This window comes from Phocoena phocoena, chromosome 11 (genome assembly GCF_963924675.1).
Source record: "Phocoena phocoena chromosome 11, mPhoPho1.1, whole genome shotgun sequence".
Classification (NCBI taxonomy): domain Eukaryota; kingdom Metazoa; phylum Chordata; class Mammalia; order Artiodactyla; family Phocoenidae; genus Phocoena; species Phocoena phocoena.
In genome coordinates, this window is record NC_089229.1 from 58,901,641 (window position 1) to 58,918,177 (window position 16,537).

The 16,537-nt window shown below is 51.5% G+C and overlaps 1 protein-coding gene across 3 annotated transcripts; it reads right to left on the reverse strand.

The window, feature by feature from the left end:
• Positions 1-795: 795 nt before the first annotated feature.
• IKZF4 (IKAROS family zinc finger 4) lies at positions 796-15,640 on the reverse strand. 3 transcript variants are annotated; one of them, XM_065886844.1, is made up of 8 exons: positions 11,908-11,994; positions 10,062-10,155; positions 8,514-8,618; positions 6,933-7,193; positions 5,756-5,923; positions 2,785-2,934; positions 2,185-2,316; positions 796-1,556 (listed from the first exon to the last, which is right to left on the reverse strand). In XM_065886844.1, exons 1-8 carry the CDS (start codon positions 11,992-11,994, stop codon positions 796-798), a joined length of 1,758 nt encoding a protein of 585 aa, XP_065742916.1. The 3 variants fall into 3 exon arrangements, with proteins under 3 accessions (XP_065742916.1, XP_065742918.1, XP_065742917.1); XM_065886846.1 differs by lacking the exons at positions 10,062-10,155; positions 11,908-11,994 and adding an exon at positions 15,601-15,640; XM_065886845.1 differs by lacking the exons at positions 10,062-10,155; positions 11,908-11,994 and adding an exon at positions 12,038-12,083.
• Positions 15,641-16,537: the final 897 nt, after the last annotated feature.

The following is a 16,537-nucleotide window of genomic DNA, read 5'->3' on the forward strand; positions in this document are numbered from 1 at the left end:
ACGGAGTAGACGGGCAGTTCGAGGAGAGAAGAGAGAGATATCACATCCTAGAGGCAGATCCTGAATGTGGGCTTTGGGGAACTCGTATTCCTAGGGGGATGTCAAGAGGACCCTCAGTCCCATGGTGCCTGGGGAGAATGTCTTCGGCCTCTCCTACTTCCAAATGAGGGATTTCTTCATTCGATCAGGAGTAGTGCAAGCTGCCTAAAGTGAGAGGGCACAAGAGGTATGGAGTACCAGGTTGAAGGGTCCCAGAGAGGAGATATAATGTCACAGAGCTAAGGCAGGGCCAGAGGGAGCTATCACCATCGAAACTGAAGAATCAGATGATGTAAAAGATGAGGACTTAAGTCAAGAAGCTCAGGGTCTCTTAGCACTAAGAGGAGCTTCCTACCCCTGGGGCTGTTGGAGTAAGCTGGATCAAAGAGAAAAATGAGGCCTAAAGCAGAAAGGGACTGTGGGCAGGAAGGTGGGGTGTGGTAAGTGACCGATATAAGTTAAAAAAAAAAAAAAGCAAAAGAAAACAAATTATATTAATAAATAACTCAGTGAGTATGGTGGGAGGAGAGGAGAAGAGAAAAAGGAGAAACATAAGCAAAAGACCTGTTTCATCACAATGCTTAGATCAGTCGGGGAAGAGGAGGCGCACAGGTGAGGAAGGGTCAGGGTCAGGTGTGAAGTCAGGTAGCCAGTAGCGGGGCTACACAACCCAACTCCTTGGGACGTGATGGGGACAGGGCTAGACTCCTGTAGGTAGGGCACTGGAGTGGTGGACCGAGGGGGGACGCTTGGTCGCTAGCCCACCTTGTGCTCCCCCCGGACAATGTGGGAAGAGAATTCGTACCGGTCCTGGCTGTGGTAACCACAGATGTTGCACTCGAAAGGGTCTCTGAAGCCGTGGCAGCCCATGTGGATAGTGAACATGACATGGTCCAGGAAGAGGATGCGGCAGTGCTCACATTTGAAGGCCTTCACCGGCTCACCGCTCTCGCCCACCACCCGAAGCACTTCCTTGGAGGGGCCTGGGGTGCCCCGCAGTAACCCCTCCTGTGGCTTGGGGTCCTCTTTGGCGTAGGCAGGACTGGGCCGGCCCACCACAATGGTGGGAGGAGGCTGGGGTGGGGGACCCTGAGGGAGGGATACCACTGCCCCAACCCGATCTTCGTGGTTGCTCTCTGTATCTGTGGAGTCCTGGCAGCCATTGCTGGGGGACGCCCCGGGGTCAGTCAGGGGGCCTCGGGCCCGGTAGAGGAGGGGACCTCCATCAGCCAGATCCTCGGGTCCCTCACCTGCTTCTCGGGACCCTGGAAGCTCCAGTCGACCAGGGAGGGGCTGCATCTGAGTGTAGACAGAGCTGATGACGGGCGTGAGTTCTGAGATGCAGTTGGTAGGTGGAAGGCGGAGGGGACGCAGATGTTCTGCCCCCACAAAGGCCAGAGAACCTCCAAAGCCAGGCTCCAGGCCGTGGTGTGCCACCAACTCCACATCCTTCTCATAGCCACCCGAGTTCACATCATAGGGGAGGTCCGAGAGGCTGAAGCGCATCTGCTTTTCGCCTGCGGAGAGAAGGGTCTCAGCAGGGCTGGCTTTGGATAATTCCTAAGCTCCCCCAGGATTACTTCTTCATTTTCTTTCCCCTGGGGATGGCTGTAACATTATTCACCACCCCTCATTTACTTCCCTCAAGGTCAGGTCCTCTGTGGGGCTACTCCCTGACTCTGGGCTATAATCTTAGGGAAGGACTCAGTCCCAGCCCACTGGTCTTGAATACTTCCTTCGTTGCTCTCTATAAAGCTCCAGGTCCTTAGAGAGCTAATGACCAGGGCCAGGTTAGGGGACTCCATACACACCTCCTCTCTCTGACTCTAAGGGTCCTTCACTCAGCCCCCATAGACTGAGTCCTTACTATTTTCAAAATTTGGAAGAGCCTGAGCCCCTGACCCCCTCCTCTTACAACCAACCACCTGGAGAGACCCCAACTCTGACCCTTCTCACACCCTCACGATGCGCTCCCTCTTCACTCCCCTCCTATTCTGGGGATAGATTCTGAGCACCAAAGACCACCAGACCGCTTTCTTTCCCCCAAGCAAATCTCCAGACCCAGTTGATCTAAGGGCTACCAGTGCTCAGATTTAGATGAGCTGTGGCTTAAAGCTGATGTCTCCTCTCCAACTGGACTCTTACCTACAAACTTCTGGGGAGTGGAACGCTTGCGTTTGGTGAGGCTGTTGGCCAGACGATCAATGAAAGTTGGCCTCTCAGAGGATGAGTGCAGCATGGAGTCTGGCACCATCTCCAGGTCCCGTATCTCATCACCTAGTGGGAGGGAGGTGGGAACAGGTAGGAGCAGCTGAGTAGGGGTAGCAGGGGCCCAGCTACCTTTGCCTGGAGAAAACCAGCAGGTCAGTAGCTAAGTAAGGTCAAATCCCATGCCTGGGAAATGGGGCCCTGCTTACTTCACCCCATCTAGACCTCACCACAGCACATTTCTGATAATTTGGGGACAATTAAATACATGTGGCCCTTGATTGTATACTTCCTTGTACACTCTCTCTCTCCCATTAGACTGAGGACATAGATCAAATCCTCCCCCTCCTCTGGATCTCCCTGCAGTACCCACCACAGGGCTCTGCACCAACTGGGATGCTCGGCACATTTACTGGGGTAACTGTCCCTGTTCCATAGACCCCATCCCTTTGTGGGGGTAGGTGCTGGGATTACCCTTGTCCTGCACTCCCTCCGGCCTTGTCCTCAACTCCCCGATGGTCCTACCTGCAGGCTCACCTGACTGGCCAGCCAGAGCTTGGGCTTCAGTGCTGAGACTCTGTAGGTAGTTGTGGCACCGCTCCTTGTGCTCCTCCAGGGTGCTCTGCTGTTTGTAGCTCCGGCCGCAGTAGTTACACTTGTAGGGCTTGCCCACCGTGGGAGAGGAGACTGTGTAGGAGAGAGAAGAGGAAGCACTGGAGTTACTTCTCCCTGTGCCCTGGCTCTGCAAAACCGCCCAGGAGCAAACGTGCACGGGCGTTGCTCAGTCGAGTTCTTCTGCTTGTCTTCCTTTCCCCAACTTCAGCTGCAAACACGGACAGACGACCAAACCTTGGAGAGGGACAATGGGCAGCTATGGGAGGAGAGAGGGGACCCAGGGCACATAGCTTTGGACTGTTGGTGGGCCTCAAGATGGCCAAATTGTTGTTCAAAGGAAGGGAGGACCCAGGGACTTTGTAGGGGGTCATCCCTGGCAGGCAGGCTGGCCCCACCCCAAGATCTCAGAGTCTGGGGCCCAGACTGTGGTTTAACCTTTCCATGTGGCAGGCGGGTATAAGTGCTGTTTATCAGACAAGGGGATTTTTTGCTTACGAACTATCTGTTTCAGTTTGGGGGAAATTGGTGGGCTGGAGTGACAGAAACAAGAGCCCTTAGATCTGCCAGTGTGGGGAGGGGCAGTTTTCACTGACCTTTACTTGTACTCTTACTTCCATCCCTGGCCTGGTTTTACTACTCATTTTTCTTTCTCTCTACACTGAGATACCAAAAGAGCCCTAGAAAAACCATCACTGATAGAGAAATTCTGAGAAGAGAAAAAAAAAAAGAACAGAACAAGAGGAAAGTAAAGGCGAAGAATAAAAGGAAGAGAACACCAACTTTGGGGGTCTTTTTTTAAAAAACAAAGAACAGGTTATGAAGATTTTGTTTCCACTGAAGAGAAAAAGGTTGGAAAAACTGAGATCAACAGTTCCTTTAAAAACAACTTGAGGGCTTCCCTGGTGGTGCAGTGGTTGAGAGTCCGCCTGCTGATGCAGGCGACACGGGTTCATGCCCTGGTCCGGGAAGATCCCACATGCCGCGGAGCGGCTGGGCCCGTGAGCCATGGCCGCTGAGCCTGCACGTCTGGAGCCTGTGCTCTGCAGTGGGAGAGGCCACAGCGGTGAGAGGCCTGCGTACCGCAAAAAAAAAACAGAAAAAGCTTGAGAGATGATATTTGTGAAAGTATCATTCTACTCTTGAGCAGGGACTCAGGAGAAGGTATCTCCAGGAGGCTGGTAATTACTACCCACCCCCCAACGCCTAAACTGGGCCTAGTCTCAATCAATCTATTGCCCTTTTGCTCTGGCACTGTAAATCTGAGTGGTTGGGGGATGAGATGAATGCCGTGGTCCTCATCCACCCAAGACTCTTGGGGAAATGATCTAACATCTAGGGGAGAAACTCCTTTTTTCCTATAGTGTGGGCTGTGATAGAAAACATCTCACAGAGATGGGATCCAACAGTATATGTGTCCACTTCCGTCCCTAATAATCTCCTACAGAGCAGCATCCAATATCCACCCAGCTGGCCCTGCTGTTTTGATAAGAATTCTAGGGGGCCAAACCATCCTTGTCCCAAACCAGCAGGGGGAGCCACCCCTTTTCCTCAGAAAAGGAGCACAACTCCCTGGCACCTGCCGTTAACGGGATTCCAGCGAGGCTGCAGAAGAGCTCTGTGATAATAACATCTACCTTGGAATTGTTACGAGGATCACATGAGTGAGGAGACACACGTGAAATGCTTTGGAGATTATAAAGCATGAATCAATAATGATCCTTCTCCCTGGTTCTCCACATACATAGAGATAAAGAGGTCCCAGCTCCAAAGTGAGAGAATCTAGAACAAGGTAGGTGGCTGGGAGAAGCAGAGGGTGGTGAGGTGATTGCTCTGTCCCTTTAAATCCTGGCCTAGGAGAGTTTAAGAAAAGAGAAAAACAGCAAGGAAGGTTTCCAAGGACAGACCCTACTAATTATTTCCCCTCTGCCCTTCTTCCTTCCTTTTCCCAATCTTGAGCTCCCTCCTTCCTGCCAGCTCAGCTCCTGGCCTCTTTCCAAGTCCAAACCAAAGCTTAAAAGTTAGCAAAATGCTTCAAAAGTGCTATCTGTCCAGCTGATTCAGAAAGACGTCGACTCAACCCGCCTTGGCTGGGGCTAGGAAACCTGGTTAGTCCAGTTCCCTGGCACTGTTCCAAACACTGACCTCCAGGCACCCTCTGGATTTGCTGTTGCCTCTGGGAAGGTGACAACCTCTTGGGATGGGAAACAGAAATGGGATACTCTTTTCCTAGGCTTCCTTTCTTCCAGTTTGGGAGGCCCATGAAAATTTTCAGGAACCAGCAGGAAGTCAAGGGGAGGACAGACAGAGGGGGGAGATGCAGATGGTGATAGGTGTGGGGCCTGGGGCACACGGGAGTAGAAGGAGGGGTTTCCCTGGTGCTCAGCAGTTGGGGGTGATGGGGCCCAGAGGGTTCTGGCATCAGCGTGAACTTTAAAAACCAAGTCGGGGGACTTCCCTGGTGGTCCAGCGGTTAAGACTCTGCGCTCCCAACACAGGGGGCCTGGGTTCAATCCCTGGTCAGGGAACTTGATCCCGCATGCCGCAACTAAGAGTCTGCATGCCACAACTAAAGATCCTGCATGCGGCAATGAAGATCTCGAGTGCTGCAACTAAGACCTGGTACAGCCAAATAAATAAATAAATAAATAAATAAAAACCAAGTCAGGGAGGGTGAGTGTTGAGAGCCAACAACGTCACCCAGGCTCCTTCTTGCTCCCTATTACAGAGAATGGCAGATGTAAAATACCCCATCAAAAAGCCCCAAATCCCCCATGGGGCCTGCTGCCCTGCTCTGTGAGTGCTCTGCCCTCCTCAGTGGCAGACACTGTAACTCCCCCAATACAAGAAAAGTGGCTGAGCTCTATTTGCTGGGTGTCCCGGTCAGGCCACCTACCCGAGTGTGTGCGGAGGTGGCCAGTGAGCGCATCACGCCGGCGGCAGGCGTAGTTGCAGAAGGGACACTTGAAGGGCTTCTCCCCAGAGTGCAGCTTGATGTGGCGCAGCAGGTTGCCCTTCTGGGTGAAGGAGGCACCGCACTGGTTGCAGTGGAAGGGCCTTTCCCCTGCGAGTGGAAGACAGAGCCCAGACGACCGGGCGTGAGGAACTGTGAAGGTTAAACCTAGTCCCTCACCCTCTGCTTCAACCCGCCCGGGGGGAAGGAAGGTGCTCAGAACACATTTCTGAGAGGCAGGGCTGTGCCACATACACAAATCCTGCTTTATAAGGACCCCTTGGGAACAGTCTCACCCTGAGATGTGGACGAGAGGTGTGTGGCAGGGGGAAGGGCACCAGCCCTGGAACTCTGGGCCAAAGACTGTTGTTAAGAACTGAGCCCTGCAGGTCCCACTCTGCCCCAGAAGTCTGAAGCCCAAAGCCCAAGAAAGCTGGGAAGAGGCTTCTGTGTTCCCTTTTTTAAAAAAATCATGAGACAGGGGCTTCCCTGGTGGCGCAGTGGTTGAGAGTCTGCCTGCCGATGCAGGGGACACGGATTCGTTCCCCGGTCCAGGAAGATCCCACATGCCGCGGAGCGGCTAGGCCCGTGAGCCATGGCCGCTGAGCCCGTGCGTCCGGAGCCTGTGCCCCGCAACGGGAGAGGCCACAACAGTGAGAGGCCCACGTACCGCAAAAAAAAAAAAAAAAAAAAAATCATGAGACAGGGACTTCCCCGGTGGTCCAGTTGTTAAGACTCAGTGCTTCAACTGCAGGGAGCAAAGGTTCGATCCCTGGTCAGGGAACTAAGATCCCACATGCCTCGCAGCACGGCAAAAAAACCCCCAAAAATCATGAGACAGAAGGGCCCAAACAATACCCTGTTGGACTACAGGACCCTTCTTGAGGCTACCACACCTTCCCCTCCGTCACCTCCTGAGACAAATACCAGCTTTTCTTTGTAACAACAGCTGAGGAAAGTGCCAGGAAGTACAGGTGTTGAGGGAGTCCAAATTTCATCACCAGACCTTTTTTCATCAGCTAGAAATGGTGCTGGGAGAGACCCTTCCCTTCCTGAGGCTACCCCACTGCGGCATGGCCTCGCAGCACAGCCTCTGCCTCGGGGCACCTGCTGTACTCACCCGTGTGGCTACGCTTGTGCACCATGAGCACGTTGGGTCCGATGCAGACCATGCCACAGACGTCACATTTGAGCTTGCCATTGGGCAGCCGGATACCACCGGGGGAGTGAGGCTCTGGCCCGCTTCCATCACAGTAGCCCAGGGGCTCCGACAACGAGTCTTCCACGATCACACTGTCATCCTTTTCCAGGAGCCGCTCATCCGGCCCGAGCAGTCTGCTCGACTCCTCATCGCTGTACATCTCCACCTTGATGGAGTTGGCTGGAGGGTGGGAGGGTGTTTAGGATAGAGACAGGCAAAGGGGGGGACCTGCTCGTGGGCCAGAAAGGCCCTCCTAAAGTCGGAAAGGCTGTGTCCAAGCCCTGAGACATTGAGGCTTTAAAAAAGCCAATCCAGAACTTCCCTGGTGGCGCAGTGGTTAAGAATCCGCCTGCCAGTGCAGGGGACACGGATTCGAGCCCTAGTCTGGGAAGATCCCACATGCCGCGGAGCAACTAAGCCTGTGCGCCACAACTACTGAGCCTGCGCTCTGGCGGCTGTGAGCCACAACCACTGAAGCCCTTGCGCCTAGAGCCTGTGCTCCGCAACAAGAGAAGCCACCGCAGTGAGAAGCCTGCACACCGCAGTGAAGAGTGGCCCCTGCTTACCACAACTAGAGAAAGCCCGCGTGCAGCAACAAAGACCTAACGCAGCCAAAAATAAATAAATAAATTTTAAAAAAAAGAAAGAAAGAAGCCAATCCCCTAAGTATCCTGGGTGGTGATATGGGGTCCTGCTGGGACCTGAAACAACCTTTCCTCCTATTCCAGCCACCAGGAAAATAGGTTTCAAGAGAAAAAAAGTTGGGGTACATGGGGTGTCTTCAGTTACTGGGGAGAGGAGGAGGCTAAGGGGAGCTTTCTTCTCCACTCTCTTGTCATTAGGAAAGATGTCTGGCTTGGCCCTGGGCAGGAAGCCAGCGAGTAACAGTGGCGGGAAAATGGTCCTAGGAAGACCAAGACGGTGGGCTGAAGAAAGAGCAAAGCTGGAAGACAGAAATGGTTCACACTATCCTCCCACCCCATAGGACCAAACACCTCTACTCCCCTCCGTAAAAATCTGGAGAGGGGGATGGAGAAGGGAGGAGCCATTGAGGAGAGAGCTTTGGCTCTAGCTCTGACCTACATTCCTGGCTATTCCAACCATTTAGAGAATGTCACAGATCCAGGGCCAGCTGAGGAGGGGCAGTCATGGGGACCCTGTCTGGCAGGAGACTGGGGGGTGGTGATGGGGGGATCCTTCTCATCTCTATTTCCTAACTCCAGCTCACGACCATTTCTATCTACTCATTTCTCCAGCTCCAGAATTCCTCTTTGGAGCCTTTACCTTAATCCCACCCGTGCCTCTTTTAATTCCACCCTAGTCACTAGGCAGTGACCATTCACTCTCCTCTCAGAAGTCAGGGAAACCCCGGACTGAGCTCCTGAGTCCTGTTAGAGACTCTGAGCCAGAAACCAGAGGAGAGCAGCGATGGGGAAGTGGCTGCCATGGAAGGCGAACTGAGGGCATGTAACGCCAGGGAGGGCAGGAGGCTGCACTTACCACTGAGTGAGCGGCTGGGAGAAGAGTGCTGGCTGTTGGGGCTGCTCACTGAGGGCCCCACTGGGGCCCCGAGGAATTCCTTCTCCAGAGATGAGTCCCCGCTACCTTGGAGGAGAGAACAAGAGGGGAGGTGAAGTTGCAGCACGAGCCATTTACTGTCCATTGCCTAATCTCTTCAAAGTTCAGTTAAGTTTCACAAACATTTATCTCGTAGCCATGTACAAGTCAGTGTTGTATGCCTGGCACCATACCTTGTGCCCTCGCCAGCCTGGGTGCCCGGTGCTGACTTCCACGAGCTCAGTGGCTGCGCCTTGCCCACCCTACCTTCATCTAGGCCTGAGGGGAAGAGCATCATTGCCTGACGTCCACAGGAAGCAGGGCTGGGGCTGGGCGGGCCGGGATGGAGAGAAAAATGGGGCCTCAGGAGGGAGGTGGTTCAGGACAGACGTTCTTCCCTACTGTTCCTCTCCGGAGCCCCTGACACCAGGTTCGGGATCTGCAGGAAGGGCAGCTGAAATTGTCCCTGAATCTAATGATAATGATAGTAATCATAATAATAGTAGCTAACATTTTAATTAAAATTTTTTTCTTTTATTTTATGGCCACACCGCACGGCATGCGCGATCTTGATTCCCCGACCAGGGAGTGAACCCACGCCCCCTGCATTGGAAGCGCGGAGTCTTAACCACAGAACCACCAGGGAATTCACAATAGCAGCTAACATTAATTGAGTACTTACTACATGCCAGAAATTGTTCTATGCACTTTAAATGAATCATCTCATTTAATCTTCACAGCAACTCTGTGAAGTAGGTGCCAATATTTTCTTAATTTTACAGATGAGGAAACTGAAGCACAAAGAAGGCTATGTTACTTGTCTAAGGTCAAGTAGTGGTGGAACCCCGATCTGATCACAAACAGTAAGTACCCATGCCTTAACCAACACCTGTATAGCTAATTGGGAGTCACTGTTTCAGTAGGGAAGAGCTGGGCCCATTTGACTTTCTAAAATCAGCAAAAATGTGGCTACTCTAGAAAGCCTCCATCTGATATGATTCCAATCACATATTTACTACTTGATGGTCCCTTGACAGTGAAATAATCAGTTTATTCTCAATATATTCATTTTAACTTGTTCACAAATTGCTTTGTAAAAATGCTTTTTAAGAGTGTCATATATGTTTTTAAAAATCAGATAACACACCTGAAGATATGAATCATATCTTTAAAAAAAATCCCTCCTCCCCATAGTCTTCTGCACAAATATACAGGTGAAATAAAACACGTGTAGCATGTAGATAAACACACACAGACACAGACACATACCATATATGTAGAGACACATAAAGAGAACATACCTATTGGGAGAAACATAGTCATAGCCTTCAACATTATCTGCTAACATGAACATGCATAGATGTGTGCACACAGGCCTAAATATGGAAGACAGACAGAGAGAGAGAGAGAGAGAGAGACAAACCCTAAAATTCATCCCTAAAGTCCACCTATTAGTATTTTACCCAATTTCCCAGCTATGCACATACTTACTTTCACAAAATAAAGATTCCATTATAAAATGGTTGGAGTCTTGGGCCTGAGGCAAGAAATCCGGAACACACCCTCCTGAGGGATCCCTCTCCAGCTTTGGTCAGTGGGAAGAAAACAACCACTCAGGACTTTGGGACCATTTCCCATTCATATCCTCTACTAAAAGTCCCATTTCCCCCACTCTATCCCATCAAAGCCTGAGGAAATTTGTTCACTACCTGTCGAAGAAGCCTTATGGCTTGAAACTGAGGTTCCCCAGCTGGGGCTCTTTGGATGAGCCATGGTTATCTAAAAAAAGTTGCCCCATATCAGGACCACACACATATCGTGAAGTGAGCATCTCAGAGCTGTGGGTTGAGACTTGTAGACTCAGACCCAGGTTTAAAATATGTCCTTTCAACTAAGAGTAGTGTTTGCTAAGGTTAGAAGGGCTGAAAGGTTATCTTCTCATTCTTTTTCAAATGTTAGTGCTGACTTGTCCTAAATCACTGGATGTTAGTAATGGGGGAAGAACAGGGCTCTGGGCCCTGGCGCTGAGTCCTTGACCCTAAAAGGATGAGTGAGCTTGCTGGAAATCCATTGCTGGTCCCAGCCTACCAGGCTGAGGCTGCCTCTTGGGGCCTGGGGCTTGATATATGGGGAAAATATCCTTAAAGGGAGATCTAGGGACACTAAGGGAAAAACACCCTTTGTGGCTCTCCCTCTTAAGGCCTGGGAACAGGAGGAAGAGCAGTTACCTCCAGAGTCACACCAGTAGTTCAATGGGCTCTTTGATGCCGTTGCCTTCCCTAGGATAAAGGTAAGAGGCAAAACAGGCTCAAGTCTACTTTTATGGGGCTAATACATAAAATAAATCCATTTCAGGGGTCAGAAAGCCTTTTGGGGCTCCAGGGATTTTGAGTTTTAGCTGGAAGGTGAAGAGAACTAGAGTCAGATTTAGGAAGTTCAGCAGTTCCTCTCTCAGCCCCAGAAACCCCAGTGAGGGAATTTCAAATGCCTGGGACTCCCAAGAAATCCCAGACTGTCAAAGCCAAGAATTAGGGCTGCTCTCAGGTCTCAGAGAAATTTTCTTGGTCAAAGTCATCACAGATTGGCTGAACCCCCAGAGGGCAAAGCCAAATCATGAGGTTCACATCAGAGGAACCAGGAGGTGGGCAAAGGGCATAAAAGCAGGAGGAAGAGATAGGAACCAGAGCAACATCCCACCAGCTAAATGTGTTTCCCATGTTGAGGGGGTGCAGCCCTCCGCTCCTGCTGCCCTTCCTCCATCCCTTCAAAGAGTGGCCACCTAGGGAAGAGCCGTGAGGTCCGAGAGCCTCCACACTTCTCTGCAAGGGACCTCATCCTAACCGTCTTCCTCTTCTTGACCATGGGTTCCAGGGGGCAGGATGCTAGACTGCTAGCAGGGAAGAGTGGGGTCAGGAGCAAAGAAAGACGCCCATCCCCAGCTCTATTGTGGGGAGGAGGCTGAAGCCCCTCGGATCTCAGTTCCAGGCTGAGGCATCTGCTGCGAGGGCTTCTCTTTACCTCGATTCTTTCTATTGCCCATTCCCACCCCAGCCCGTCTCGGCATTGGCATTTCACCCCAGGCAGCCCTACATCTGTCCCCAAGGCCTAATCAAGATGTCACCACAAGCTCCCACTGTCCAAGTCGCAGCCTTCGCTTAGCAACACCAAACACCATTTCCCATCCTCCGCAAGTGTAAGGAGGAACGCCCCCTCCCCTGCTACACACACAGCCCCCGTCCTCTCCCTCTCCTCAGGCTTGGGAGCTGTTACTGAATTGGCTCCCTAGCCCCAGCGCCCCCCTTCCCCCCTCCACTAGCCACCTTCTGCCTGAACTTACATTATCCTTCCCTTGCCGGTGAGACCCTGGGGTGCGAACGCGGCCGCCGCCTTGGAAACGGCGAGGGAGTGCGGGTGGTGTGTGCATGTCTGCGTCTCGGTGGCAGGCAGGGGTGAGCCCAGCCACTCACCTTCCAGGAAGCGTGGATTCCTGGAAGTGAGGGGAACCGCCGTCATTTCGCAGGCAGCGGCAGCGGCACGGTGAGCAGGGGCCCACGGCTGCAGCCAGCAAGAGCTCAGCCCAGGGTGTGTGTGTGAGCGTGTGTGTGTGTGTGTGTGTGTGTGTGTGTGAGAGAGAGAGAGAGAGAGAGAGAGAGAGAGAGAGAGAGAGAGAAGGAGGGAGAGAGAGAGGGAGGGAGAGAGAGGGAGAGAGGGAGAGAGAGAGAGAGAGGGAGGGAGAGAGAGAGAGGGAGAGGGGGAGAGGGGGAGAGCGGGAGAGGAGGAGAGGGAGAGAGGGGGAGGGGGGAGAGGGAGAGAGGGAGAGAGAGAGAGAGAGGGAGAGAGAGGGAGAGAGAGGGAGAGAGAGGGAGAGAGAGGGAGAGAGAGGGAGAGAGAGGGAGAGAGAGGGAGAGAGAGGGAGAGAGAGAAGCAGCACAGCTTGGATGTGCCTGGGGAGGGGGCTGGAGAGAATGTGTATGTGATGACGGGGGCTAGGCTACAGCATCCCTTTCTCAAGCCAGTGAAGGGCTGGGGTTGGGGAGTCCACAGGGAGAGAGGCAGATGCCGTTGCCCTCGTGCCCAGCAGACAAAGAGGAACTGCACAACAAATGCCTGAGAGAGACAAGAGTGTGTGCAAGAGAGAGAGAGATGGATGGGCCCACAGGGTTGGGGGAGAAAGGGGGGGCCCCCAGGGAAGGCCCAATCCTCTGCCAGCTGGGGAAGCCAAGGCCTCAGAGGTCATGGGGCCCAGGACAGCGGGCAGCTTCAAGGCTCTCAGATCGGCAGAGAGCCCCTCCCCCACAGAACTCAGGCTCTCGTATCCCTCCTTTCCTTCCTCCTCCAGGAGGGAGGTCGCTCTCCAGATCTGGGGACTGACAGCCTCCCCCTTCCCAGCAGCCAGAGGGCCCTGCACAGTCTGATCTCAGGCTCGTGTTGCTCTGTGGCCCTGAGCCCTTTCAGATTCCAGGCAAAGTACTGGTATAGTCTCCCCACCTCCCCTCCCCTCCTGTGCCCCTGGGGCCCCAGCAGCCGACAGCCCTGGCTGAATCCGCCCTCTATCAAGACAAGGCCTCTGCTCCCTTCCCTTCCAGAGGAGCTGCTCACTGACGTGCTGACCTACTTTGGAAGACTAGATTTTCTGATTCCAAGAATTTGGGGGTGGGAGGGGCCGTGAAACTTTGGGCTGTCTACCCCTGGATCCCTTTCTGCCAAGGTTCCCTTAAACATTTCAGTCCCAGAAAACTTGGGACAAGCACTGCTCAGTCAGTTAATTGCACGAGCTGCGTTTGAGCAACTCAGTTTCCCTTGAAATATAGGGAATGGGGGTGGGGAGAGCACCTGTGTAGTAAATTAATGGATTCCTCCTTTCTTCCCTCTCTTCCCCAGGAGGGAATGACCTGCACCTTTAGAAAGAGATAGGGGAAGAAAAGGTGGATTTTCTGAAACAGGTTCTGTGCGGTGGGAAAACTTCTTCGAAGAACAGGAGAGATACCCGCTTCATCAACTGGCCAGGCAAGTGAAGGCCCCCAGGTGTGGAGGCGGAAGAGCTGTGATGACCGTGAGGGGGCCGCCGCATACTTTAGGAGGGGTGTGCACTGCAGCCTTTCCCACTGCTTCCACATCAGTCCGGGAGAGAAGGGTCAGCGACGGGCACTCAGGCACCCCTCAGGCACCCCTCCCGTGAACTGTCTCAGCCACGCCCAGTCCTGCAGGGGCTGCTTTTCAGTGCTAATGTTAACCCTGCCTTGATTTTACCCTGTCCCTCTCTAAGGTACAATAGCTGCTGACATCTAGAATTCTCAAAACACAGATGAGGGGTTTCTGGCCTCCACTTTCATTCAAAAACCATCCTGTGCAGAGGACTCTTCTTATCTAGGAAGGGCCACCCTGCTGAAAGCAGGGAGAATCTTGGTTCCATAGCACAGTGAAGCCAACACCCTCAGAAGTTTTCCTCTAATATCCAACATTCTCCAGAGATAGGACTGAAAAGAGCTCCATGGGATTTCCCCAGCCGGCTTCCTAGCTTCTCATTTGCCTGCCTTAGGGCAGGAACTTTTCCATCTGAGTGTTCCCTGGCACCAGTGCAGGGTCCTGAGAACAGGTGTTCCTCAATTAGTGGTTTTCTGAATAGGCTTAACTGAGCAGGAGGTAGGAGGACTGGCTGGCTCCTCAGAAAGGCCATGACTTTAGTTCCAATAAAGTCTCTTTAACTAAATCAGTCCACTTGATCCCTGTTACTCTGTCCAGCATGTAACAGGTATCGAATGCCTGTACCCATTCCAACGCCTTCCCTCCTTAAATGAGAAAGGGGTCAGAGTCAACTTCTTACCTTGACATTATGCAGGTGTTGTCAATGACTCTCATATGTGTGTCTGACCCATCTTGCTATCTCCCTTAGCGCATGCCCATAATTCCTCCATTGGTCCCACTTTAAGGTAAAAAAATAAACTATAGGTCATTCCTACAATGGTGCCTGGATTACTGACGGGGATACGCATCACCTCAAAACCCAATTCTGGCTCCCTTACCTCTTACAATCATTTCCTGCCCTAACATTCTAATGGTCCAAAAAATGATTCCTTCCATCGTAGAGACAAACTCTGTCTCAGGCCCTTTCCAGCCAGATGAAGTTCCTCATTTCTTTTCATCTTGTGAAACTCTAAGAGGATCCTGATTACTTTCATATCCCTAAAAGCCACCCATGCTACAAGCAGTGATCTCTTCTGCCTCAGTAAGAGTATTTGGCAGGTATAAAAAGCTACGACGTTATGATCATGGAAAGGATTGGGGGAGAATTGGGCTCTGTACCTCTCCTTCAAAGGTGTAAGCTCTTGGCCCACTGGCTGAATTCAGACCATAGATAAATTTGGCTTCTTGCCCCATGGAACATTTTTTAAAATATGGAGTTATTGTTTTTAAATGGAGACATTTCATATAAAATCCTGATTTCTGATTTCTTTTGAAAAGCTAGAAGTTTTGGCCATACTGGATACACATTCCCACATGGCAATGCCTGTTGGACCCTGCAGAGCTGCTGCTCCTTGAGGTAGGACATGTGCTCTCCAGTCCATGACAGTCCCCATCATTCTCTTCTGCTCATTATCCAAAGCCAGTTCACTCTTTTACATACATACCTGGCCCCTGCAGGCCTTTGAGGTTTGAAACCTGGCTCTGCTCTCTACCTGGCTGGGACAGGATGTTGTGTTGTGTTTAGCTGGTGACCTCAGAGCATAGAAGAAGGAATCTTATCTTCCTTCTGTCTCTTTGTTTCAAATCAGTCCTCTCTCTAATAGTCTCTACTCATATTCCTCTCCTATTTCCTTCTCCTACTCCTATCCTCCAAGATGTCTGGAAAGAGAATCACTTTATAGGGAATGTAAAATGACCAAAATAAATGCACACTACCAAGAGTGAGTGACAGCTCTGTGACTAGGGCACTCAGAGGTCCTGTGCTAGGCTGAAGGCTCTCCACTCTCCTCCACAGGAGAGCATCTGCTCCCAGCCCCTTACAAACAGAATGCACAAGAGGGCATACCAGACATATAGGAGCGGCCATTGCTGTCTTCTATGTCCATCTTAGAGAGATTCTGCTGGAAGAGAAAACAGCTACTATTAGAAGCCAGATCTGGAAAGGGAGTAGGTTTCTCTCTAACATTCTGGAGTTAGCAAGAACCCTAAAGGATCACTTAAGTGTGCTCTGACCCTATCCTAAAGAAGCAAAACCTCATACTTTGTCCTGGAGAGAAAGACGATGTACCCTGACTTAACAAACCCCAGGGTCTCCTCCAACCTCCAACTTCTGCAGGCTTCCCCAGTCTCTCAGGTGGAAACACTGTCTTATTCTACACCGGTCCCTGATTGTGTTGTTTGGAGAGTAGACCCTCTCCCTGTAAGTGGAGCTGATGGTGTAGGAAAGGAGACAGTTTACAGCTCAGCTCTCATGAGGCAAAGAAACAACCCCATAGAGGCTCTAAACCTTGTTAAGGATGGGGTAGCAATAGGAGGAAGAAGCTAGATTCAGTCATTCAAGGGATACTTTTTTGGGTGGAAGGAGGGAGGGGGACAGCAAAGTAGAAGATAGAGGAGAGCAGCCCACCTCAAGTTCAGAGAGGAATCCTCTACTGAAGGTGTAATAGTCAAATTAAACCTTTAAGTGTTTTCCCCCTTCTTGTCAATTACTTTGCTATGTTTATTTTTTTAAAAGGGGAGTTGGGGTGGGAACCTGAATTTAAAATACAGGTTAGTCTATTTGAAGGAAGGCAAACAGTAACTGGCAGTAGAGTATTAAACAATCAAAAACTGAGGATAATTAAAAGTGATAATTTGTTGCAATGAATTATCTCAGGAGCCTGTGGGAGGAGAAAAAAAATTTTATTTGGTAGAAATTTACATACATCCAAAATTGCTTTCACCAGTCATCTCATGAAAAATAAATACCCCAGGGGCAGATTTGGGGGAGCTAGAGTGGGGCG